General features: G+C 26.0%; 4 protein-coding genes across 5 annotated transcripts; 3 read left to right on the plus strand and 1 right to left on the minus strand.

Annotated features, from left to right (window-relative positions):
* The first annotated feature begins 241 nt into the window (after positions 1 to 241).
* LOC113555090 (acetyl-coenzyme A synthetase) lies at positions 242 to 19,014 on the plus strand. Its single transcript, XM_026959419.1, has 11 exons — positions 242 to 753; positions 12,555 to 12,750; positions 15,079 to 15,205; positions 15,269 to 15,408; positions 16,059 to 16,174; positions 16,531 to 16,723; positions 16,886 to 17,019; positions 17,076 to 17,265; positions 17,330 to 17,519; positions 17,592 to 17,837; positions 17,931 to 19,014. The coding sequence occupies exons 1-11, from the start codon at positions 449 to 451 to the stop codon at positions 18,128 to 18,130; spliced, it is 2,037 nt and encodes a 678-aa protein (XP_026815220.1). The 5' UTR covers positions 242 to 448; the 3' UTR covers positions 18,131 to 19,014.
* On the plus strand, positions 3,485 to 5,738 carry LOC113555091 (E3 SUMO-protein ligase KIAA1586-like). The gene is made up of 2 exons (XM_026959420.1): positions 3,485 to 5,118; positions 5,216 to 5,738. Exons 1-2 carry the CDS (start codon positions 3,520 to 3,522, stop codon positions 5,645 to 5,647), a joined length of 2,031 nt encoding a protein of 676 aa, XP_026815221.1. The 5' UTR covers positions 3,485 to 3,519; the 3' UTR covers positions 5,648 to 5,738.
* A 102-nt stretch (positions 19,015 to 19,116) lies between the features above and the next one.
* LOC113553536 (trimethylguanosine synthase-like) lies at positions 19,117 to 21,679 on the minus strand. Of its 2 annotated transcripts, none has more exons than XM_026956905.1 (4): positions 21,405 to 21,679; positions 20,851 to 20,982; positions 20,491 to 20,741; positions 19,117 to 19,292 (listed from the first exon to the last, which is right to left on the minus strand). In XM_026956905.1, the coding sequence occupies exons 1-4, from the start codon at positions 21,601 to 21,603 to the stop codon at positions 19,170 to 19,172; spliced, it is 705 nt and encodes a 234-aa protein (XP_026812706.1). In that variant the 5' UTR covers positions 21,604 to 21,679; the 3' UTR covers positions 19,117 to 19,169. The 2 variants fall into 2 exon arrangements, with proteins under 2 accessions (XP_026812706.1, XP_026812705.1); XM_026956904.1 differs by having other exon boundaries at positions 20,440 to 20,741.
* A 109-nt stretch (positions 21,680 to 21,788) lies between these two features.
* LOC113553619 (COP9 signalosome complex subunit 9) lies at positions 21,789 to 24,537 on the plus strand. Its single transcript, XM_026957026.1, has 3 exons — positions 21,789 to 22,032; positions 22,095 to 22,155; positions 23,996 to 24,537. The coding sequence occupies exons 1-3, from the start codon at positions 21,961 to 21,963 to the stop codon at positions 24,028 to 24,030; spliced, it is 168 nt and encodes a 55-aa protein (XP_026812827.1). The 5' UTR covers positions 21,789 to 21,960; the 3' UTR covers positions 24,031 to 24,537.
* The last annotated feature ends 290 nt before the right edge of the window (positions 24,538 to 24,827 follow it).

A 24,827-nucleotide genomic window follows, 5' to 3' on the forward strand; every position in this document is an offset into this window, starting at 1 on the left:
CATTTAGATAATCTCAATTCACATTTCCTTTGAATGAAAAAAAAAAACAATATAATATAGGTAAACATTATTAAATTATAACTAAAAATTATAAGCAATATAATATTATACCTATTCTAGACGATATTCACGCGCGTATTATTGGCAATGTTGGTTCACTGTTTTCGTAGAGGTGGCAGCGGCGGCCTCGGCGGGTGAAATATTGACATGTTTTCCGTACTGTGTACGCGCTGCAGCCTGCAGTCAGTACTCAGTGGCGTGGCGCCTGTCCGCGGAGTAGTGTGTTTTTTTTGGTCGTCCGTCGTGTAGTTCTAGTTTTCGTGATTTTTATTGATCTTTATCGTTGTATTTTTTCCCTTATTTTCATTACTCACAATTTTAGTTGATATTGTGTTCTTAAGTTTTTTGTTTATTCTCCCAGCCGAAATTTGTTTAGGTACGCTGCAAAATGTCGAAAAGCGTATACCTTCCATATCACGCGACATCCGAGAAGGCTCATATCAAGTCTATGGAACAGTATCGGGAAATGCACAATAAATCATTGGAGTCGACCACGCAATTTTGGTCGGAAATTGCGGCACAATTTCACTGGGAAACGCCGTACGACATCAACAATTTTTACTCGTATAACTTCAACATTAATCACGGACCCGTAAAAATTAAATGGATGGAAGGCGCTACTACAAACTTGTGCTACAACCTACTGGACAAGAACGTGCGTAACGGAATGGGTGACAAAGTAGCTTTTTACTGGTAAGTTAAGATAACTGATGTTAAATAAATTTTTGTTTTATTTTTTTAAATTCAATTAGTAAACTGTTAAAAAAATGAAATATTTTTTACATATTTTTAAATTTACTATAAATACCTAGAGCAAATACAAATAAATATAAAAATTATCTTCTTTATTAGTTATCTAGACTAATCTAGTTAATCTTCTAGGAAAATGTTTTGTGGTATAGGCGTGGTAATATTAGCCTAGGTTTAAATGTTTTATAGCAAACAGTTCCTTTCGAGGTTCCTTCTGCTTTATTTAGGTTATTTTGGACATTTTTATATTAATTAATTATCCATATTGACAGGCAAGTAATCCTGTTACATTGTGCAGTTATTTATTTTTGTATAAACACTATAAACCAATGCTTTGACTGCTATTCATAAAACTTTATTTTGAAATTTAGAAATTTTTATTTTCATTTAACAAGCGGCGACCAATACTGGGCATGCGCAAGTCAGTAGCTACCTTATTGTTGCTGTATGTAGCAGTTTAGAACATTTAAACTGCAAGGTTAAGCTTTGATACAATAAGGAGTACTTATTTGATTTTTATTTTATGTAGATATTTTTCCATTTACAAGGGTTGTTACATAGCTGTTACATTACTTTATGGGTAATATTTTAAGACCTAATCTCTGAAAATAATCATTTAAAGAATCAATATATTGAAAGGATTAATCTATTAATATGATATGGTTATTATATTATAATATAAACTATATAATTAATGGTATGAACGTAGCATGCGAATAACGAATGTTCCGATTCTGGACAACAGTGTCCTATATAAATATTCCCTATACCTATATAATTCGATTGACGTTCAATGTTCATAAATATTAATAAACGAATAAACAAACTAGTTACCTACTTACTAAGTAGATTAATTTGAATAATGTACTTTATTTTTTTTTTTGACTTATACACGTGTCAGTAATAAAGCAAACCTAAACTATTGTAATATCTACTCGGAGTTATAACTACATGTTATAGGTCAATTGAGAGGTCTTATATTTGATTCAGATATTGAGTTTGGTTCCTAAGTATTTATAGTACCTACACATTTTTTACAATTGTACTTGTATATACATGACTTTATCACGGAATAGTTCCTAATAATATTATGTTAAATAAACTGTAACAAAATAGCTAAAATTATTTTATTAGGTACCTATATAAATTTTATTATAAAATAATTGATATAATCATTTTAAGTTTAATGATTTAATGGTTTGATAGTTAATTTAAAATTTAAATAATAAAAATACAATTTGTTGATTTATATTAAATACATTGTAAAGTCCATATTAAACTAATATAATATGATCACCGATAGTTAAATAGGTACTAAAATAATTCGCTTTAATACAATCCTTCATACAAAGGTTAAAGGTAAATTAAAATACAATTATTGTATTTAAAATCTATGGTAAAATATTTGATAATTTGGTATAAAGTAAAAATAAATATTTATGTTCCATACAGTATACCTACTTAAAAATCGATAAATTAATTAAATACCTACCAAACTATATTAAATTAGTTTTTAATTATTATTGTTTTTGTTGCTAATATAAAATCGAAAGTTGGCATATACCAAATACTTACTTTACTGTTCAAGTAATAGAAATTACATAACCTCATTTAGTGAATCATATTATTATTACACTAACCATATATTTTACAATATACAATTTTAAGACATTACCAAAACACAGGTACATGTTACATCTATCTTTGTCACATATAATATGTATATACACATATATTATACTGTCATTTTATTTTATTGTAATTAAAATTCATTTCTGTAAATATAAAAATTGTTATTATTATTGCTTTGCAGGATTTATTATCTATCTGCGTTATTTTTTTATTTAAAAACTTAATTTAAAATATTTCATACATTTGTTTAAATTATTATTAATTAAAATACTACTTAAGTTTAAAAATAATCGAAACTTATAATTTATGCTTAAAATGATAACATAATATTATCTACTCATAGATTTAGTAATTGAAGGTTAACGAGTTAATCGTATTACAGTTTCGTGTTTTTGTATTATTTTACAATAAATTATAAGTTATTACTTAGGTACTTGTATAGCCAGGGGTGTTCCCATAGGGTATACTACATATACGCCGTATACTCTCAAGATATTTTGTCAGAAATATGGGTATACTGCGTATACTCTCAAATTATATACAAAAAAAAACTGGTTTTGGTTACTCAGAAAATGCTACGAAAGTCAATTATTATTTATGACGCTGATAACGGAAATATGACACTTATATCTTACAACTATTATTAGATTCTCAGAAAACAAGAAACGAACTATCGCGTTAGATGATGGAAATGCGTCTGACTCTGAACACGATTAATTTAATCAGTACATCCGTTACCGCCGACTTGTAACATTTTATTATTTTTATAAATCGATTGTGCGTTGTGTGATCTACCGTTTGTGTTTACCGTGAATAAGTTCTTAATTCTTTTATTAATTATTATTTACTAACGTATTCATTTTATTTGAGCAGTTTTATTAATTTATTTAATTGAGTTTAATTAACTATCCTAATCTGTTTTACTGTATAAAGTGTTATTTAAATTTTTATCAAAATATGAGTTCGAATTTTAAACGTGAAAGCGGAACACTTGATAGTTTTTTTATGCCCCGAGAAAAAAAACCTAAAAATGCGACTAATACTGCCATTTGTGCTACTAGTTCACACGAGCTAGTGATGCCCAATGAAGATAATTTTGTTAGTGATAGTCAAATCGATAATCAAATACAAGATGTATGGGATACTTCCAAAATTTGGCCTGCATTATGGACAAAAGAACAGGTAATAGAGTTTCAAAAGAAAAACTCATGGTTAAGTAGCAAAAATGGGAAACTAGGATGTAATAATTGCATTCAAGCTAAAAATAGTATCAATTTTCAAAAATCTAACATCGATAGCAAAGTTCGAATTTCTTCTGAGTGGGTAGGCTTTGAAATCATAGCTGCTGGGTGTAATCGTACAAATCAACTGGCTTCATTAAGAAATAAAATTAAACAACATTCAGAAAGCAAAGCTCATGTGTTAGCTGAAAACATATTGAAAAAAAGCTCAGACAAAGTATTAGATAAAATGTTCGAACGTATATCTGAAGTAGAGATTGATTCCAATACGCGACTTTTTAGAACTGTATATTGCTTGGCAAAAAATCACCGTCCCTTTAAACAGTTTGAAGAACTTGTTCAATTACAACAAATCAATGGATTGGACATGGGATCTTCCTTACATAGCAGAATAACTGCCACTCGAATGGTAAACGTCATTGCAAAGGAGATGCGCAAACGACTTATTTTACGCCTTATACAGTCGAATTCGAAATTTACCATAATGATTGACGAATCAACAACGCTGAGTACCAAATGTACACTAATTTTGTATATTTCATCATATTTTGACGTAGAATCGCCGGTTGTAGCATTCTTAGACCTGATTGACTTAGATAGACAAGATGCTGAAACTATCGAAAAATCTATTTGGTTAAGTTTAGAATGTAATGGGATATCAACATCGTTTGCATTAAACAACTGGATTGCTTTTGCCAGTGACGGAGCAAGTGTAATGACGGGTAAGAAAGCTGGAGTTGCTACTAAACTACGCGAAAAAATTCCGAATCTATTTACCTGGCATTGTTTATGTCATCGCCTCGAACTCTCAGTACATGACGTAATAAAAGATTGTACTGGAGTCTCTCGTTTCCAAAGTCTAATGGACAAACTCTACGCTTACTATCATCAAAGTCCTAAAAATTCAATGGGTTTAGATAAATCTTGTGTTGAAGTAGGCATTGAAATGAAAAAAATAGGTCGTGTTTTGAATGTACGCTGGTCTGCAAGCAGTTTTCGAACTATAAAAGCCATATGGAATAATTATCCGGGAATATATTTACATGTTAGTAAAACACATGATGTGACATCAAATGGCATAAAAAAAAAATTAGAATCCTCTTCTTTTTTGGAGGAACTTGGACTTTTTTACGATGTTCTTTCTGAGCTTGCAATGTTATCTTGTATATTACAGTCCAGAAAAACAACTCTAATGCGTGCCCAGTCGGAGATAAATAGAACGATTAGAATTTTAGAAAGTCTGAAAGCTGAACCTGGGGAAAAAGAAAAGGAAATTATAGAAGCTATTCAGAAAGGAATTAACAAAGGTGTCAATATTACAATGACAAAATCAGGAGGGATTAACAGGTTACAATTTTTGCAAAATTTAGTAGACAGAATGCGTCAACGCTTATTTGATGACTCAAAAAATAAAACAATGCTAGAAGACATTCAGGTAAAGAAAAAAACTATTATTTTGATAATTTATTTCAATATTTTGATTATTTAAACAGAATAAATGAATATTTAATAAATCGTCTTTTATTTTATAGGTAATTGATGAAGTGTTCAAAGTAGCAATTAATGATGCAAAGGGAGAAGATGAAGTTAAAAGAGTATCACGGACATTAGGTTTTTCTGAATTTGAAAGTGTAGTTGACTTCCGTTCAAGAAATGTTTTTTCTAGTTTCATGAAAGCATTAAATATACTCCCAACTTCAACAGCTGATTGTGAACGAGGGTTTTCCGATATGAATTTGACAATAACTGATTTAAGGACTAGCTTAAACATTGAAAATGTGTCAGATTTGATGTTCATCTCTATCAATGGCCCTTCAATTGCAGATTTTAATCCTAGACCTTATATTAAAATTTGGTTAAGAGATCACCGTTCTGCCGTTTCCACTCCTAGAGGTAAAGAAAGAAAAGAAATAGACGACGAAAATAAGATGCAGAAATTATTTTTTAACAATTTATTTAATTAAATTTTTTAGTATTTGTATATTTTCATATTTTATTGACTTATAAAGGTAATTTCAAGCTTTTTTTAAAAGTTTGATTTTTTTTTTCATATTTTTAACACATCCTTTATAATTATAGACCACAGTAAAAATATTTGTATATTATTAAATATTCATGTTTATTACTTTTATTTTAAAAAGATTTATGAGTATTTTTAAATACTTAAAAAAAGGTTCTATTTGTATCATTCTACCCTCCCTTGTTTAAATCATGGATCTTCACCTTGACTAGAGTCTTAGTATACTCTCAAAAAAAATATTGGGAACACCTCTGTGTATAGCTATATACCTAATCTTCATGGTCATTTTTTACTCGTAAGTGATCAAGTAGTACTAAATTTGTCTAAAGTTAAAAAGAAAATAACAAACCTATACTTAAATGTACGTTTATAATACTTAACCTATTTATTATTATATTATAATAATTGCTCAAATAAGGGTTTATTTTGATTTTATTAATGTAATTTAAACATAAAAAAACCATCAAGTGGGTAAACATTGCTGTACAATTAGTATCGAGTGTACCTCGTCATTGAGTATGTCACTAAATTAGAGATTATAATATGAAAGATATGTCAAGTCTGAATTCAAAAAAATTATTGTACGTAAATGATAGAAAAACTATTCTGAGCAAAGACAGTTTAACTTTTAAAATAATTATTATTTTAATAATACCTACATATCTATTATTACAATTTTAACAAATTATCGTAACTTTTTTTGTAATTTTCGATTATTTTTAAAAGTAAATGATTTTTTTGACTCTCAAAGTATAAACAAAATCCAATTTACTAACCGAAACCACTTTAAAATTTGAAAACTGAAGCATTTTTTTGCTATAAAAAATGTTTTTAGACACAAAAAAAAAATAAATAAAGTATACACATCATCGTAAAATCAATACATTTATAACTAAATCATTTAATTCTTAACCAATACAAATTCATCTCGATAATATAATTAATCATATTATTTATACAAGCGTAACTATAGTGTGTTTATAACTCACTCGTCTGACTCAACTGCAGAGTATTGTAGAATAATTATAGATATTTCTATGATTTCTTAACTATATTTTAATTGTCTAAATTAAAAAAAAAGTATAATAATATATTATTTATGTATATATAAGAAAACTAATAAAATAGTATTGATTTAAGAGGATGTGTTACTCGATCGCGTTTGTTTCCTCTGTCTTACACTCTTACATACGAGTTCATCAAAATATATTTTGTTAATTTGATTAATATCAAAGTAAATCAAATTTAAAGGCAAAATTATTATCCGTGTTATCAAGTCAGCTGTTTTGATATTTTAATTTTAAAGCTAGTTTATTAAACATATAAGTCTCTGGCATAATAATAATTTATCACCGCATTTTTATGTAAAAAAAATAAAAATTATTATCGTTATCATTCCTTTTATTATTTTAAATATATAATAAACAAAGAGAACACGGGCAATAACCTTATACTTTTAAATTGTATATTGTAGTTAATAGGTCAATTATGCATTGAAGTATTAATATGTAGGTATCAACTCAAAATTGATTCCGCTGAACGATAACTTCCCATGTTATACCTTTGTAACAATCGGGACCGTCCTGATGATTTGCGGGGCTCGGGGCAGAGTAAAATGTCTTAAATGTCACTATCACGCGTCAATTGGCAGTTGTATATATATAGCTCCCCAAATTTGAAATTTAAATGTGCGCAAATAGTTTAAACAAATAAAGTACCTTGCACCAGTTGCACCTTCAACAATATTAAAAACTAAATAAATTAATAACGTAACATGGCAAATGATAAATGTTAATATTGACAAAATAGACAATAAATATAAAATTATACTAATAGGTACAATATAAAAATGTATTAAAAATTAACTTTTCTACTTTTTAAATCCACGAATTTATCAATAATATATTAATATCATTATATTTTAATTGGTCAGCAATTTATTTTTATATAGAGATTATAGCTAAGTTGATGGCCTTTTCTTTTATAATTTTACTTAAAAAAAATGATATGTACATTTTTTTTTTTGCTCATCAACTTGCCTTTTTTTTTATTGTATCTATGAAAACGGGGCACGAAGCAAGCGCCCTGTTCACTCCGCTCTAGGGACGGCCCTGATAACGATTTGACGTAGGACTACAGGAGAAAACACATCTGTGCCCATAAGCATGTTATTATTGAAGAAACTAGTTACTCGTCATAAGAATATGTTTTTAACTTAAATAATAGTACCTATTTATATTTTATTTCGTATGGAAAAATATAAAGAAATCATAATTATTAGATAAAATGATATATACACTAATTAATATTAATATTATTAGTATAAAAGATGAATTGATTTTCATTCAAATTCTATTTTTTCGATGTTAGATAATATTAATACTACTATACTGCATAAGTTCGCTAGTATATAAGTATTATATCATTTTTATTATACTATAATATCGATTATAAATTATATAATCAACGATTTATAATATGTTTGATATGTTTGATCTATCACGAATGTGCAATATAATATTAAAATATAAATAGCTTATAGCTACGTAGTAATATGGTCAATTCTGTATATTTTATATGATAGTCTTGAATACAAAAAACGGGGAATTTGTTCTGTTATATTATAGATACCAGGTACCTATATTCCCATATGTTATAAGTATACTTCTTCGGCCAATAAAGTGGACGTGTTAAAAAATTTAATTAAAATGATTCAATGGACAATCGTTGAAAACGAAAATTTATTCTGTGAATGACACCAAAGGATTAGTACAAGGATTAGTGTTATATTATTATAACAAGTATTTTTTAATTCGGTAGATTGAACTCATTTTTGAGAATAATATTAAATTGGTTTTAAGTCATTAGTTATTACTGAGTAATATACATACGTTTTCTCGAATACGTATTCCCAAAAAATCATTTACGAAAAACCATTTTACGGAAACAAAAATCCCGAATTAGGTAATGAATGATTGCCAATTTTATTATTAGATTACAACTTATAGATTTATGTATATAATCGTAAACATAAAAAATATAAAATAATAGGTAGGTACGTAATGTTTATACTACTTTAATTTCTCATATTTTGTACTTACTCATCATGTGGATACAATACCGAGATAACGTGTCAACGAACGATATCGATGACAATTTTAAGTCTACAAGTTGTAGTCATAAATTATCAAGTATTAAAAGGTATATAATAATTTATAACTTTAATAAGGGTATAGAAAATAGGATGTGTTATGTTTATATTACCTACTTTAGTTATATATCTTATGTTTAATAATTATTATATGGACATTGGACCACGATAACGCATCGATAGTTTTAATTTTAAGTTTACTATTATACACTGCGACAGCAGTGTAATATAATACGATACTATTACGGTCGTCAATGTGTGCAAAGACGCAAAGTAGAGTACGTGTATTTTAAAATATTTCAAATTTGTATTAAAATTTAAAATAATATTTCAAGTTATTAAAATTTATTTACGATCTACAAAATCAAATTTTAAAAGAACATATTAGAATTGTTGTGAATTGCGTGATAAACAATGGATCTTGGACCTAGCTGATACGGATAATAGATTTTAATCCATCCTACAAAGAGTTTGTTTTTATAAAAAACCAGAAATCGATCAAATCAAGAAAAATGGGCCGCTGAATGAAAAACTTTAGCTTGAAGCAAAAATCTGAAGAAAATTCAAAGCGTAACCTGCTAAAATCTTACAAATTAGTAGATATACCTAGAAGAATGAGAAAGTTTAAAAAATTAAAATTAATTAAAATATTTTCAAATTATAAGTATAAAAAAATATTTCAAGTTTATACGGTTGTTTTTTTGAAATGTATTATAATAAAACAGTTTAACTCGCTTAAGAGAAAAATCATTATTTTACGTTTGAATTTTGTCAAAATTTTATCTTAAAACATTTTAAAAATGTTAACAATATTTTCGATATTTTTAATTTCTTTAATGATAACTTGAAGAACTAAGCAATAACATTTTCAAGATTTGTTGATGTTTGTATATATTATCCTCTTCCACCTTTATATCTCTGGGAGCATACACACAGTACATACATGCAAATTATAATGGCTCCCAAATTAAAAACTCAAATTGTGCTTATGATTATAGTTTAAAAATATTATAAGCACTCTAAGTCCCATGTGGTGGATTAAGAAATGAAAGTAATCTTTGAGTTTGCCTAACTGTAGAAACTAATTATATTAATATAACTAATTATATCGTAAACTTATTATAGTCTTATAGATAGGTATAGGTAAGTGCTAAAAATAGTCTCAAACTACAATTTTCTATGTTACTTTCATTAATTTAATAAATTGTTTATTTACACATTCGCTTAACATTATATGAAGGATTTAATCTCAACATTTTTTACCAGCTTCATGTCGTATACTATACCTATATACTATATAATAGTTTTTATTCTCATCCAAAATGTTAAAATGTAATATTAATACAATTACTTATTATAAATTAAAATAGTATGCTACTAACTAATTATCATATTTTTATAATTTTCATCTACATACAAATACTAACCCTGTAGTAGGTAATGAATATATCCAGTATTGATTATAAGTAAATTGCAAACAATTTATTTATTCTATTTAATTTATAGTTTATAAATTATTATGATGTTTTAAACAATTGTAACACTTATAATTATCTTAATTATCCATTCATTATTCATATTATGTAATATATTTTTAATCATAAAATATTTAATCTTCATTCAATCAGATTTTTATTCATATACAAATTATATAATAATTTTTTCTCTGTCAAAGCATTTTTTATTTATATTGAAAATACTTACAGAATTTTATAAAATTTAACAAAATAATCATCACTTTTCGTTTATTGCAGAGCATTTTTATTCAAACCAACGATAATTTTATAAATATTGTTTATACTTTATAACAGATTAGGGAATACAATTAACATTTATAAATCAATCGTTTTCATCTCATGCTATATATTTGATTTTCATTCGATGAACGATGTACTATTTTACGTTTGAAAAGTGAAGGTTATAAGGTCAACGTGTTTGTAAAATGTTGCACTCAAATTTTAAAAACAGATCTTTCGACTTTCTTACATAATTTAAAATTTATTTTTATTTATAATAAATTATTTAATTTTACCGTGTTAATAAAAATTAATGAATATAAGCTATTTTTTCGTATTTTTTGGTATAGAATGTTTTTTATTCCAGTTAAGAAAATACTGTAAGTTAAAACAACATCTTACATATTTAAATTGATTTAAATAATATTAATCATATTATTAATAATTAATTACTTAACTATTTTTATTTCTTCATACCTATCAAATAAAAATGTAAAATCTAAGATCTATTTTTATAACGACAAATTGTCAATGTAGTTGATCATATGTTCGAATCAAATTACTAATACATTAATGGTAGTTGAACAATGAAAATGTTTGATATCCACTACCTACCATTTACTAATCACAATATGTTTCAATGTTTATATTGCTTATAAATGTATAGTAAAATATTTTTAAAAAATCCATAATCATCACATTACAAAACAATACCCATATTATCAAACATTGCCGATTTAAAATTATACTATTTATTAAATTTTAAATTTTACAGGCAGGTATATAATAACTAACAATTGACATGCAGTAATTACACATTAATTTTCTATAGTTTTGATTTTGTATAAATTATTAATTTATTTATCCTTTAAATATAAATTTGGTTTAAAAACAATTTGAAGATTTTTTTCTATTTATCGTCTTACTATTACATACGTTGTTAATTATGGTAGGATACCTTTGTTACTCTCAAGAAAATCGATTAACCGTAAAAAAATATTATATTCGAAGCTTATTAAATGTCAGGAAATTAAACTGTGCAAAATGCCAATACCCAATAAGTGCAGCTAATAATATATATATATAGATAGATAGATAGATAGATAGATAGATAATGTACCTAAATTATATCCAGCGTTGTATCGTTTTACGGAATAGATACTTATAGGTAAGTTAAATTAATACTTAATAGCATATGATGAATTTATACTACAATAAAAATATATAACACAGTTATTCATAATATTATGATCAAGTTTTTAGACTTAATTAATCGATTTTAGCATATTCGTAACTTAAAAATGATTATGGAAAGTAAAAAGTGTACACTTCTACAGTCATTTTATTTCCTTAACCCGTCATTTTACTCATTTATCCAATATCCATGTACATATTATTTTGTAAATAATATATTAATGCACCCTATAAAAAAAGTATGTTCCTTATCAATTGAACTGGCGTAGGCCCAACATCACAAAAACGCATATCAGGCTTGTTAACTATTTTTATCGACTATTATTATATTGTAAAATTGAAAATTCGTTTATTCGAGTATTTAACATAAATATTTATCTATTGAGAAGTACCTAAATTATAAAAAAATGGATGATTTTAATTTATGAAAACAATTGACATTACTTTTTAATAAACTTAAGTCTTTACGTGCTGTACATTTTAACACAATTTCAAAAACATAATTTAATTTCCAACATAAAAATAAATATTTAATATCTACATTAGAAACATAAATATATAATATATAATCACGTTTCTATATTCTATTTAGGTGTATTGCTATTAATTATTATATAATATTTTTTATATTTTCATGGATTGATTGGTTGATATTTAAAATATATAATAAAAATCGTTACTTATCTAATTATTTTAGATAAATATACATAAATTAATCAGTAATAATATTTTAATATCATTAATTCATAAAATTTGTTTTAATTATTTAGGGAAGGCAATGATCCGGAAGACTATAGTAAAATCACATACAAAAAGCTTTTAGAAGAAGTATGCCGGTTTTCAAACGTATTGAAATCCAAAGGTGTAGTTAAAGGTGATCGTGTCGCAATTTATATGCCAATGATTTTTGAGATCGTGATTGCTATGTTATCGTGTGCAAGAATCGGAGCAGTTCACTCAATTGTTGTAAGTTTTAAACGCATTTTATAGGCTGTGACTGGCCGACTAAGGTATAAGTATACAAAATAGGATAATACATTGTATACATGTAATGATGTAAACAGATAATAATAATAATAATTTATCTTTATAGATATACTAGCATATTGCTTGGGTAATTTTTAGATTGGTAAATTAAAATATAACTGGACACAAAAACATACAATACAATTGCACCGCTGTCCTTATCAGCGGTACCTTTTTAGGCGTACGACTGCGCGCGCTATATTATTTTTACTTCTAAACAACGTTGCCAAATATATAGATTTACGGTAAATTCACACGTTATTATAGTAGATAATTTATTACTTATTAATTATTATTACCGATACAGACAAACTTCCCATCACTATAAGAAAGTAAGAAGTAATTGGTTATATTTTAGATCATACATTTATAATGAATCAGAATACTTCATACTACCTACAATATATCTTTTGTAAATTCCCATAGTGTACAAATATACCTAAATTATGTTTAAACGGTGTCAGCCTACGTCTTTTTTTCGCAATGTTAACATTTTATATTTATTTTTTAAATGGAAAATGAAATTCACCATATAACTTTAGAAAGAGGAAGTGATTTGTTAGTTGTGAATGGGCACAAATTTCGATACTTTAGAGTTTAAACAACGGGTTGATGGATATGCCAAATGGGGGTGCTGCAAAAATCAATGTACATCTATAATGAGCATAATCACCCTGTGAATTCAACTCAAAAATCGAAAGGCAAGTTTTACGAGAAAGTTGCAAACGAAAAACTACAAGTTCTATATCTAGTGGCCAATAAAATTAACTAAACTTCTATTACTACAATGACACTTCCCTCCTTACATCTTTAGAAGATGCCATTAGACAATTAAAGGAATTACAAAAGAAGATTTGTTAATGTTTAAATGTTTTTAATGATGTATTTGTAAATTGTATCTATATTTAAATATTAAAAATAATATTATGATTTAAAGTTGATTTTTTGAACATTTGGCAATATCGTACCCAATTTTGTCATGCGCAATCTCGCGCCTTTGAATAATCAAAATTACGTTCTTTATTATTCCGGCACTACGAATAATCGTACTCCACCGAAATGTTAGATCCTATCCTTAATTCAAATATAATAGGTACCTAGGTAGTAGATATACAGCCGTATATATTATAGTTTATAATAGATATTAGACATAATGTTGTATTATATATTTAACATCTAAGTACCGGTCAGGTAGGTATCTAGATGTATCACTCTGACTGACTCTGTAGGTACTTGATTATAACCTTTACATTGTATAATTTGTATACCAAATATACCAACCAGCAACATGGGCGTTGATACGGAAGAATATGGGGGATGGATCTCGATCCCCCCGATGACCATTTTTTATATTAATATATACTTCATACATTACACCGATAATAGAAAAAATGATAATCTTATGTAATTTGTGAAGTGTCAAATACTTAAGTGTGAACTCAATTTTATATTTAAATAATTAATATCAGTAATATTAAAAACTAATACTATAATTTTTTTTTACGAAAATTAGCTAGTTTTTTTTTAGCCAATTAAAATTCCTGTCTATGCTACTGAGCTGCAATGAATTAATTCGATAGTTGATTAGTTATCAGTAAGTCACTCATTATTCACCTTCATACATTGTTAAATATAGTTGGATTCTATTTCAAAACATTCAAACCAAAATAACGACGTGGATAGACCATATTCAATGGATATTTTGATATTTCATATGATTATATTTAGTTGGGTGTGCCTAGCTGGTGCCTACATAGTTAGTCGAAAATAAGCTGTTAAAAACCTATATTAGGACATAGGTAATTATATAAAGTACCTATCTTATATCAGTTGTACCTAATATCTAAATACTAAATAGTAATAGAAGGATCCTGACATTTTCACGTACACAAGTACACAATAATATAATATTCGATCTACAAATACCTAAATTAATCATTATATTAATTAATGATTGTATACATAAGTAGTCTGTACCTATCCAATATTAAATATTTTCATTCAAATCTATATTGTTTTAAAAATTAAATTTAAAAAACTTATTAGGTACTTAGGTATTTAAATAATTCAAAGATTTTTATTGATCAATTTTTTTTTTTTTTTAAAACATTAATCAATATAATTCTTAAATAATTATAATACTAGTTTTATTTTCATATTACTTTGTAATTTAATTATGTAGTTCTCATAGTCTATAAACTATAGAAACTAATAATTACTCTATAAAGTTGAATAGCTCATACCTAATCTTATATTTTTGGATATTAGTTCGCAGGATTTTCATCTGATTCGCTAGCAGAACGTATGGCCGATTGTAAGTGCAAGGTTCTTGTGACTGCTGATAGCGTATACAGAGGAGACAAATTGTTAAACATCAAAAGCCTTTGCGATATTGGTAATAAATTTAGATACGCGTATTAAATCAAATTATAAATAAATATTTATTTTCACATTCTAGCAATGGACAAAGCCAAAAATTTTGGCCATGAAGTTTCAACGTGTATTGTAGTTCGTCACTTACCACGACTTCACAGATCCATGAACACAACAAATGGTACAAATGGATCGAACTCCGACATAATAGATCTACACTCTGATGTACTTATACACAATACTAATTATTTTATTAAATAATAATCTGACGTTCTTAATCTCATAAGCGCAATCTAGAAGTATTGTATGAGTTACCTAATTTCTCCCTATTATTGTTTTGTTTAAAACAAATTATTGTCTTAAACAAAACAATAAGTCAATAATGTATTTCATATTTATTTATCATGTTGTTAAATAATAACATTTGTTTGAACCCTGTTTCATGTGTACCTATACTTTCTAGAGCCCGCACAGACTTGCCCCCCTACCCAAAGTCAGGTTTTGATGGTTCGAACCATACATTTTAACATTGTTCGAGATGTCGAGTTTAATTAAATAAATAATATTCTGATCAGATCAAAATCGGGCTACCAATAAAACAATAAAATAATTAGGATTAGATATCAAATTATTGTAAAATTATTTTGGATTGGGTTAGTCACAAAATGTTCGGTACCTAGTGGCTAGTTAATTTTCGATTAGGATTTGGTCGGTAAGTATTTATATATTGTTTGTTAGTCGAGTAGAATTAATTTTCAGATTCTCGTATCGGATTTGGTTGGGTTGGACTAAATTAAAATTTCTATTGGGTTAGATAGGATTCGTTCATATTCCTTATAGTAGGGATCTATTGTAATATGAATCTTGTGTTTCAGGTACCTTGGACTGATGGACGAGATTATTGGTGGCATGATGAAATGGATGATGTAGAACCCTCTTGTTATCCAGTTTGGATGTCTGCAGAAGATCCACTATTTATGTTATATACGAGGTTAGTTGGCACTAAGTACATTGGTACATATATAAGACATAAGTACTTAATTTAAATTTTTTTGAAAATGATTTTGAGTAAAAGCGTGCTTATGTTTTTATTAATGAGTAGAATAATATTAAAGAATTACTGATGATTATATTTTCTAAATTCAAAAGCTTTGAATTATTTCAATATTAGGTAGGAATTACTTATTTATATTAGACTAATAAATTATAGACCTAGTTATTTTGTGACCGAAATCCAAATTAAACAGAAAGCGAACACGTAGACAAATGAATAAATACATTTAAATTATGTAGTTAATTTATTATTTTTCAAATTTAAAAAACATACTACTATATTATTATTATTAGTGGTTCAACGGGAAAACCAAAAGGAGTGCTTCATACAACTGGTGGTTACTTATTATACACTGCTACTACGTTCAAGTATGTTTTTGATTACCATCCAGGGGATATTTATTGGTGCACTGCAGATATAGGTTGGATCACTGGGCACTCTTATGTTGTTTATGGACCTTTAGCAAATGGGGCAACTTCAGTTATAGTAAGTTTTTTTTCAATTATAAACATCAATAGTTTAAATATTTAAATTATAATAATAATTTTTCTAAAATCAAGACTTAGGAAATTGAAAATTGATTTGAAAACATAAAACAAATAAAATACAAATGAATAACTTTTAATGTTAATGTTTTTTTAACTTTAGTTTGAAGGAACGCCATTTTATCCAGATAATGGAAGATACTGGTCAGTAATCGAAAAATATAAAGTTACACAGTTTTACACTGCACCGACAGCGATTCGTGCACTAATGAAGTTTGGAGAAGAACCAGTGAAGAAGTACAAACTTTGTTTAATAAATTATTGCTTTTAATAATAATTTGATTTTGTTTTAGACATAATCTCGATTCACTAAAAGTATTAGGTTCAGTAGGTGAGCCAATAAACCCAGAAGCTTGGTTGTGGTATTACCAAAATATTGGTAAAGAAAGGTGTTCCATAGCAGACACTTTTTGGCAGACTGAAACTGGAGGGCATGTTATAACTCCTCTCCCAGGTTGTACACCAATGAAACCAGGATCAGCAGTAAGTGTTTTAATATAACCAGATTATCTCAAACAAATACCAAGTAACTAATTGGTATTTATAGTCATTTCCATTCTTTGGTGTTAAACCAATCCTATTGGATGAAAGTGGTAAAGAAATTGAAGGAGTTGGCGAAGGATACTTAGTGTTTAATAAGCCTTGGCCTGGTATGATGCGCACATTATATGGAAATCATGAACGGTACCAATCAGTTTACTTCAGCAAATTTCCAGGATACTATTGCACAGGAGATGGTAAATTCAAATTAATGTTTAAACTTCAAAGCTTATAACTTAAGATAATACCTAATTCACATTTCATAATAGGTGCTAGAAGGGACGAAGATGGATATTTATGGGTGACTGGTAGAGTAGACGATATGTTAAATGTATCTGGGCACTTGATGAGCACTGCTGAAGTGGAATCTGTACTCACTGAACATCCAGATGTTTCCGAAGCTGCAGTTGTATCCAGACCACATCCTGTCAAAGGAGAGTGTCTTTATTGTTTTGTTACTCCTAATCATGGTGTGGCTTTTACACCAAAACTTTCATCTGAGTTAGTTAAAAAAGGTAAATTTAGAATACAGACTTTAATGAATTAAAACCGGTTAGTTAGTATTCATTAGTTTTATTGGTTAATCAAATATAATAATTATGCTTTAGTGAGGGAATCAATTGGGCCTTTTGCTATGCCGGATATTATTCAACATGCACCAGGTCTTCCAAAAACTCGGTCTGGAAAAATAATGAGAAGAGTTTTACGAAAAGTTGCAGTCAATGACAGAGAAGTAGGGGACATATCAACACTAGCTGATGAACATATAGTTGAAGAACTATTCAAAAATAGGCCAGAGAAAGCATAAAATGTTACCAAAAAAAATAATTGTTTTATAATATTGTTTGGTGCAAACATGACTTACATGGCTACATATCAAATTGTGAATTTTTTGTCTAAGACCTAAGTAGTAAATAATCAAATAAATTGTCTTAAACAATTAATTTAGGGTGACATGTAGATGCTCGTGGTTTATTATAATGAATATTATGTACTTATTCTAATTAAGTGATGCTCACTACCATAACTAATTGAGCTCATCTTATAATAAATAAGTGAATTATATTCAATACTCATTAGTTGACAGTCGCTTATAAAGTTATAAGTTTGACAACCAATGTTGTCAGTTGTTAAGTTTATTATTATGTTTAAACTATAGTTATACGAAAATTATTATGATGATAAAAATCTGCTTTCTTAATTTTTTAATGAGAGCAATTATATCAACATCATATAATTGTACCTATACAATTTTAGTTGTAGTATTTTAAGTGTTACTGTTATAATATTATTATTGCATGAACGATTAAAATGTAAAAATCATTACCTAACTTATATCAACTATATTTACTAAGTACCTAATCCTCTCCATCAATGATTTTTACAATATGAAACTAAAAATGCCTACCTATTTATAGAATGTCAAATTTATACAAACATATATTACTCTGTAAGCTAATGATATTATATTATACTATGTTTATGTACAAATGTTTCAATTGAGAAATCAAAATGCAACAAATGATATCAAACTAAAGCACAAAACAACCATTTATTTTTATTTTGCGATGCTATTTGTATTATTAATCAAAACATGCTTACAGGAATGAATATTATACAATTAAAATTTAAGAGTATCACATACACTTATGCAACACATACATATCATTATAAAAGTTATTTTATAACAGTATAAATTGTTAATTATATTTAATCTATATTGTATTGTAATTTGTAATCATTATTCTTATATTGTTTGAATAAATATGAAAAAATTATCAATACAAAAATTGGTACAAAATCTTAAATTATTCATGAATTGAACATTGTGTTATTATTTATTTATTTTAGATACTAATATTATCAGTTTTAATTAAATCTCCGTAGTACAATGTTTTTGAGTTCAGTATATTGTTCAAATAATTACTTTCTATTTCGGCCAAATTGCCTTGGCCAGCTAAAGAAACACACTAAATAACAAAATAGATTTAATTAATACACTTGTTAAGTAATACAAATATTCACATAATATGATATACATATATTATAATTATTACATAATGTAAGCATTATTAGATATATAAATAAAAACAAAAAAAAAATTGTTCTTATATAAAGTGTATTTACTTTAATAAATAGACAAAAAAAAATGTATCAATACATATTAATGAATAATTAAACTAATTTCTCAATTTAATAAATAAATTATTAATACATTTTTAAAAGTTATCACTTGAACTGATTATAGTATTCACATATTTGAACCAGGAACTGAAACCAAGTCAAAAGAAGTTTTTCTAGAATGGTAAAACCTTTAACTTGTTAGCAACCCAGAATTTAATTTAAATACTTTCAAATAACCAGAACCAAAATCAAAACCCATATTTTTAAATGAATAATACTGTATTTTACAATGATTATTTATTAATTTAGTTTTTACCTCCATGAAATCTACCCTTGACTTAAATTTAGAACTTTTTAATGAAATAATTTAATACCAGAACCAATAAAACAAAAGGTACCAGCCCCTGTTTGAACGCTATTTGGTTGTTTTTTTTTAAATATTATTAGGATTTTTTTATTATAAGAGTTGATTTTTCTATATTATCAAAATTTTTAGCAGACCAGAAATCATTTCTATTTAATAAAATCTAAAATGCATATTTTAACAATTTTGGAAAAAATGTGCTTATTTTTTTATTTTTTTATATATATTTTATACAAACAATATACTTGTATTACCTATGTATTGTACAACTCAACTATTTTGTATGGGTATTTTCTATTTTTTTAAAGGTTTAGTAAATTATATAATATCATATTTATATACTTAAGTGAAAAATTTTTATATCAAATTAGAGGAATTCAAAATAATTTCTTAAATTATCAAATAATTGGTAAACTTATTATTTTAAATTTTATAAAATATCATTCTAGTTTTTAGTTGATTATAAAATTAACTAAAATAAATATAGCTATTAGTTATAATTTAACTACCAGTTATTTTATTATTTTAAGAATAATAATGTAATAATGTATTTGTGTTGAGGTTTGAATATTAGTAAAAACTTAAATCATAAATTAAATATATTAATTTACAGATAAAATTAAACATACTTGCTTGTCTTCAATATTCCTTGGGAGAAAAAATGCAATATTTTTAGTTACCTGACGAGTTAATTCATAAAGGTATTTACCACCTCCGTAACTTGGCATTATATCATCAATACTAAAAGTTTTTTTTTTGGAATACGAGGGGCCACCCCATGGTGGTGATAAAAATACAACATCCGCTTTTAAAGTGGGAACCAAAGCATAATAATCTCCAATAATAAATTCTATGCGATCTGATACACCATAAACCTCAGCATTATTTCGTGCAAGTTCTATTTTCTTCGGATCAATATCTATTGCAATAACTGAACAATTTCAATTATTTAAATTGAATTCTCATAAAAGCTTTAAATTTCAAAATGATAAACTATAAATGGATGAATTCATTTTAAAAATAATATTAAATCTACCTACCTTTTTTACTAGTTAATGCAAATTGAATAGTATTGCTACCAGCACCACAAAATCCATCAATTATCAAATCACATGTACATCGTTTAGCAATCATGCAACTTATTACTTCCGGTGTCACTGAATACCAACTTTCTAAAAAATAATAATATAGCTTTGTGTGTAGCCTAACATTCAATTACAACAAAAATTAGCATAACATATAGAGTAAAAATACTTTAAATACTATATGGTATAATAATATAATTAATACTTTAGAAATTACTATTTTATATAATTATATCATGGGTAAATGTAAAATTTTATTTTTATTTTTACTACAATTGTTGTAAACATTAGCTGTAAACAATATGGAAAATTATTTAAACACTAAAGTAATTTTTACTTTTTTATTTTCTGGTTAATACACTTAAAACTTTAACCCTATTTTATTATCACAATTCACAGTTACATTTTGTAGTAACTATTCTTTGCTCAATTTAGTTCAATATAACAAATTCACAACATTGTGACAAAAATAAAAATAGTATAATAATGAATTGTAATCTTTTGCTTACCCTTGTCTAATTTAATTCCTTGGTCAAATTTTTTAAACAACCTATACCTAGAATGCCAATATTTCAACAATGAAGTGTCTTTCTGTATTTCGTCGGGTAATGTTTTTAAAATTTTTGGATCCAATTCTTTACGCTTATAATATTTTTTCAATTCTCTTCTTCGTTTGTGTTTATTTTTAAGAATTCCATCACTACCCATAATTAAGACAAAATAATTCAAAATATTATATTATTTTTAAATTCGAACATTACTTTCAGTATTCGATTTAATCCAATCTGTGGTGATAACATTGATTATATAATAAGATAAATATTTATTATATAATCAAGAATAAATTCTGTGATAATACATACCTTATTGATAATATTATTATTTATTTTATCCGACCAATCATTGAGTGATTATAATCTCGATTATAATATTTATAACTGTCCTCACTCCTCAAGTCTGAACTGTCTGGAGTCTCGATTCATTGTCACAAGCACAACTAAAAAGTGCTAATATATTGAATTTTATATTTATCGTTATTGTACCGATACACAATCAAATATTGTCATGAAGCCTGGAATAGTTGCCGATGAAATGTTCCCTGAAGGGACCAGTGCCATAATGGACTTGGATGATGAGGTAATTTAAATACATAATATATATATATATCATTAAATTAATGATAAATGTATTGTTCTTAGACTGGAAGCAATGTTATATTTGAGATGAATGAAAAAAGTCTACAAGCTGACTTTTATAATGGTATGTGTTTAAATATAAACAAAAAATATGAATTAATGTTTTTCTTATTTTAGTTTTTTTAATATTTAATTATTAGTTTATTATTAAAACGACACACGAGGGAAAAAAATATTTTTAATTTTAATCTTGTGTTACTTATGGATAAACCAGATATAGGTATTTAAAGTATGATAATAAAATTGAGTAAATTTTATTTAACGTTTTTAGTGTTTAGCATAATATAACTTAACATGTTAGTTATGTTATAGTGTTTAGTTAATTGTATACAGTATGGGGTTTTGCAATACTTTTGGAAATAATGACAAAAACATCACTCATTACTGTTATTAAGAATGCATGCTATGACAATCTGTTCATCACAATTTATAACAATTAATAATAACCATTATTAATCTTATAAAAATACTATATATTAATATATTTTGATGTATATCCTTATAACTAGAGTTGTCATTTGTCCTGATTAATGGAAGCTGAGAGAAAATAACTTGATAACTTTAATATTGTATTATTTAATAATAAATCATTGATTATCGTAGTATATGTTATGTAAATGACTTAGTCTAAAATGTAATCGGCACGGTTTCAGGTTTATCTAAAAAAAAAAAAATGGTTATATGATGCCGTCCCGGTTTGGTGATTTAAAGATCTGGTACCCTACTTATAACCATATAGTAAAATAAGTACTATAGAAATCCATATTTATCATATCTATATTGTTTAGATGTGGTTTCTGTTTAAAAATACCAATTATAAAATATCAAAATTGAATTGGCAATAAAACACTAGGATTTATCCAATAATAATATATATCAAAATATACTTTAACCTTCTACAATATATAATAGCTTAAAGTTAATTGATTGATCTAGGTAAGCAGAGAAAACTTAGAACAATTTAATAAAACTCATTAAAAGGATGTTAGCCCACTATTTATTTTCTCTCTATGGCCCAAGTGGAACATAGACAAAACGCATTTACGCAGAATCATATTTTCTGTTTTTTAATTAATCTTAGTATAAAAACACTCATTACAAAAAAGATAGATAATAATATTTTTGAGGGAATGCCATATCAATTTTATATTTTAATGTGAATTTGACTTTCAAAATAATGTTGTAAATTTAAATGATGTTTAAATTGTTTTGATACTATATTTAGACAAATCAATATGTCATTCCATCAAAAATATTATTCTCTATCTTTTTTGTAATGAGTGTTTTTACTCTAAGATTACTTAAAAGTTAAAATCATAAAAAAAAAGATTCTGTGAAATGTGTTTTGTCTATGTTGTGCATGGGTCAGAGAGAGAAAATAAATAGTTTGCTGACATACTCTTAACTAACTTAATAATAGTTGATATTAATATGATAGATTTATCTTTCATTTAAAAATTAAGTATTAGTTACATAATACATTTTAACTTTTAAAAACTTATGTAGCTTTTCTACTACCTAAAAACAGCAGGAGTGTGAGATTATATTTTTCTTATAGTATTGATTGGATAAGATGGGTATCGATGTATCGGGTTGACTTATATAAATAATACATTTAAGGAAATACCAATTTTGTACTCCTAAATTCTTTACTAAGTTTAGACTGAAAAAAGAAAAAATATTCTGAAATCAATTGATTGAATTTAATAAAATCAAATTTGCAATAAAAGAAGAATATTAAAATTTCTAAATTAATTTTTTTTTATATGTTATTTATGTTAATAAATTGTATATTAGGTAAAAATAAAAAAGTCAATTTAAGGAAATTTGTAATTTAGTGCATTTTATTTTTATGAGTATTATCTAACCTATTTTTGTTTATTAATAAACTATTTTTTTTTCAGATTTTAATGATCTTAATGATGATGACGACTTTTAACATAAAAATTTCAAGCCATGAAAAATCAATCCACAAATAATTACTTGATTCATACTAACAAATAATGTTAGTATGGTCGTGAAAAAGTTTTTTTTTAATATTGTATTATGTTAAATAATTATTTGTAATATACCTATTGTAGTATTAAAAATATTAAGGTATTTATAGCTATATTTAATTTTTTATCACAAATTTATCTAAGTTTTCTAAAGTACAATTATATAATATTTTAATTATGAATGATTTAAAATACTAATTTTTTTTTTAAATTTTTATTAAGTAAACAAAGTCTGTATGCATTCAAATATTAAATACAATAAGTAATATAGTGGTGCGAAATGAAACTGAAATTGGCAGTTTAAATTATTTGATTGACCCACCCATCCGTTCCAATTTACTACCCCTCTGAATTTTTATTTTTTAGTATAGCTATAAATAAATATATAATTTTAAGTATAAATAATTAATGACATTCTTGTGGTTAATAATAAAATTATAATTAAAAGACTTGACACGTTAAAGTACTTTATAAAAAAATAAAGTATAAAATAGGTTGAATAAAATAACCTATCCATCCATAGACTCAATTTTATCTCATTTTTAATACAATTCAATTATTGAACTACCTAAAGTATGTTAAAGGCTCCATTCAACTATTACATATTAAATACAATACATTGACTGTGCATGTACATCTTAAGAAAAGGAGGTGATTCATTTGTACTACTTCAATTATATTTTAGAAACTTTTTATTTGTACAAATAAAATAAGTTTAATCATTAAACCTCTAGATCGT

Source organism: Rhopalosiphum maidis, chromosome 2 (assembly GCF_003676215.2).
Source record: "Rhopalosiphum maidis isolate BTI-1 chromosome 2, ASM367621v3, whole genome shotgun sequence".
NCBI classification, from domain to species: Eukaryota; Metazoa; Arthropoda; class Insecta; order Hemiptera; family Aphididae; genus Rhopalosiphum; species Rhopalosiphum maidis.

Coding starts and splice junctions, on each gene's coding strand:
- LOC113555090 (XM_026959419.1), top strand. CDS start 449: ATGTCGAAAAGCGTATACCTTCCATATCACGCGACATCCGAGAAGGCT. Junction 15,206..15,268: donor CAAAAGCCTTTGCGATATTG/GTAATAAATTTA, acceptor TTCACATTCTAG/CAATGGACAAAGCCAAAAAT. Junction 15,409..16,058: donor TAATAGATCTACACTCTGAT/GTACTTATACAC, acceptor CTTGTGTTTCAG/GTACCTTGGACTGATGGACG.
- LOC113555091 (XM_026959420.1), top strand. CDS start 3,520: ATGCCCAATGAAGATAATTTTGTTAGTGATAGTCAAATCGATAATCAA. Junction 5,119..5,215: donor CAATGCTAGAAGACATTCAG/GTAAAGAAAAAA, acceptor TTTATTTTATAG/GTAATTGATGAAGTGTTCAA.
- LOC113553536 (XM_026956904.1), bottom strand. CDS start 21,603: ATGGGTAGTGATGGAATTCTTAAAAATAAACACAAACGAAGAAGAGAA. Junction 20,983..21,404: donor AGGAATTAAATTAGACAAGG/GTAAGCAAAAGA, acceptor ATTATTTTTTAG/AAAGTTGGTATTCAGTGACA. Junction 20,742..20,850: donor TGCATTAACTAGTAAAAAAG/GTAGGTAGATTT, acceptor GAAATTGTTCAG/TTATTGCAATAGATATTGAT.
- LOC113553619 (XM_026957026.1), top strand. CDS start 21,961: ATGAAGCCTGGAATAGTTGCCGATGAAATGTTCCCTGAAGGGACCAGT. Junction 22,033..22,094: donor TAATGGACTTGGATGATGAG/GTAATTTAAATA, acceptor TATTGTTCTTAG/ACTGGAAGCAATGTTATATT. Junction 22,156..23,995: donor ACAAGCTGACTTTTATAATG/GTATGTGTTTAA, acceptor TTTTTTTTTCAG/ATTTTAATGATCTTAATGAT.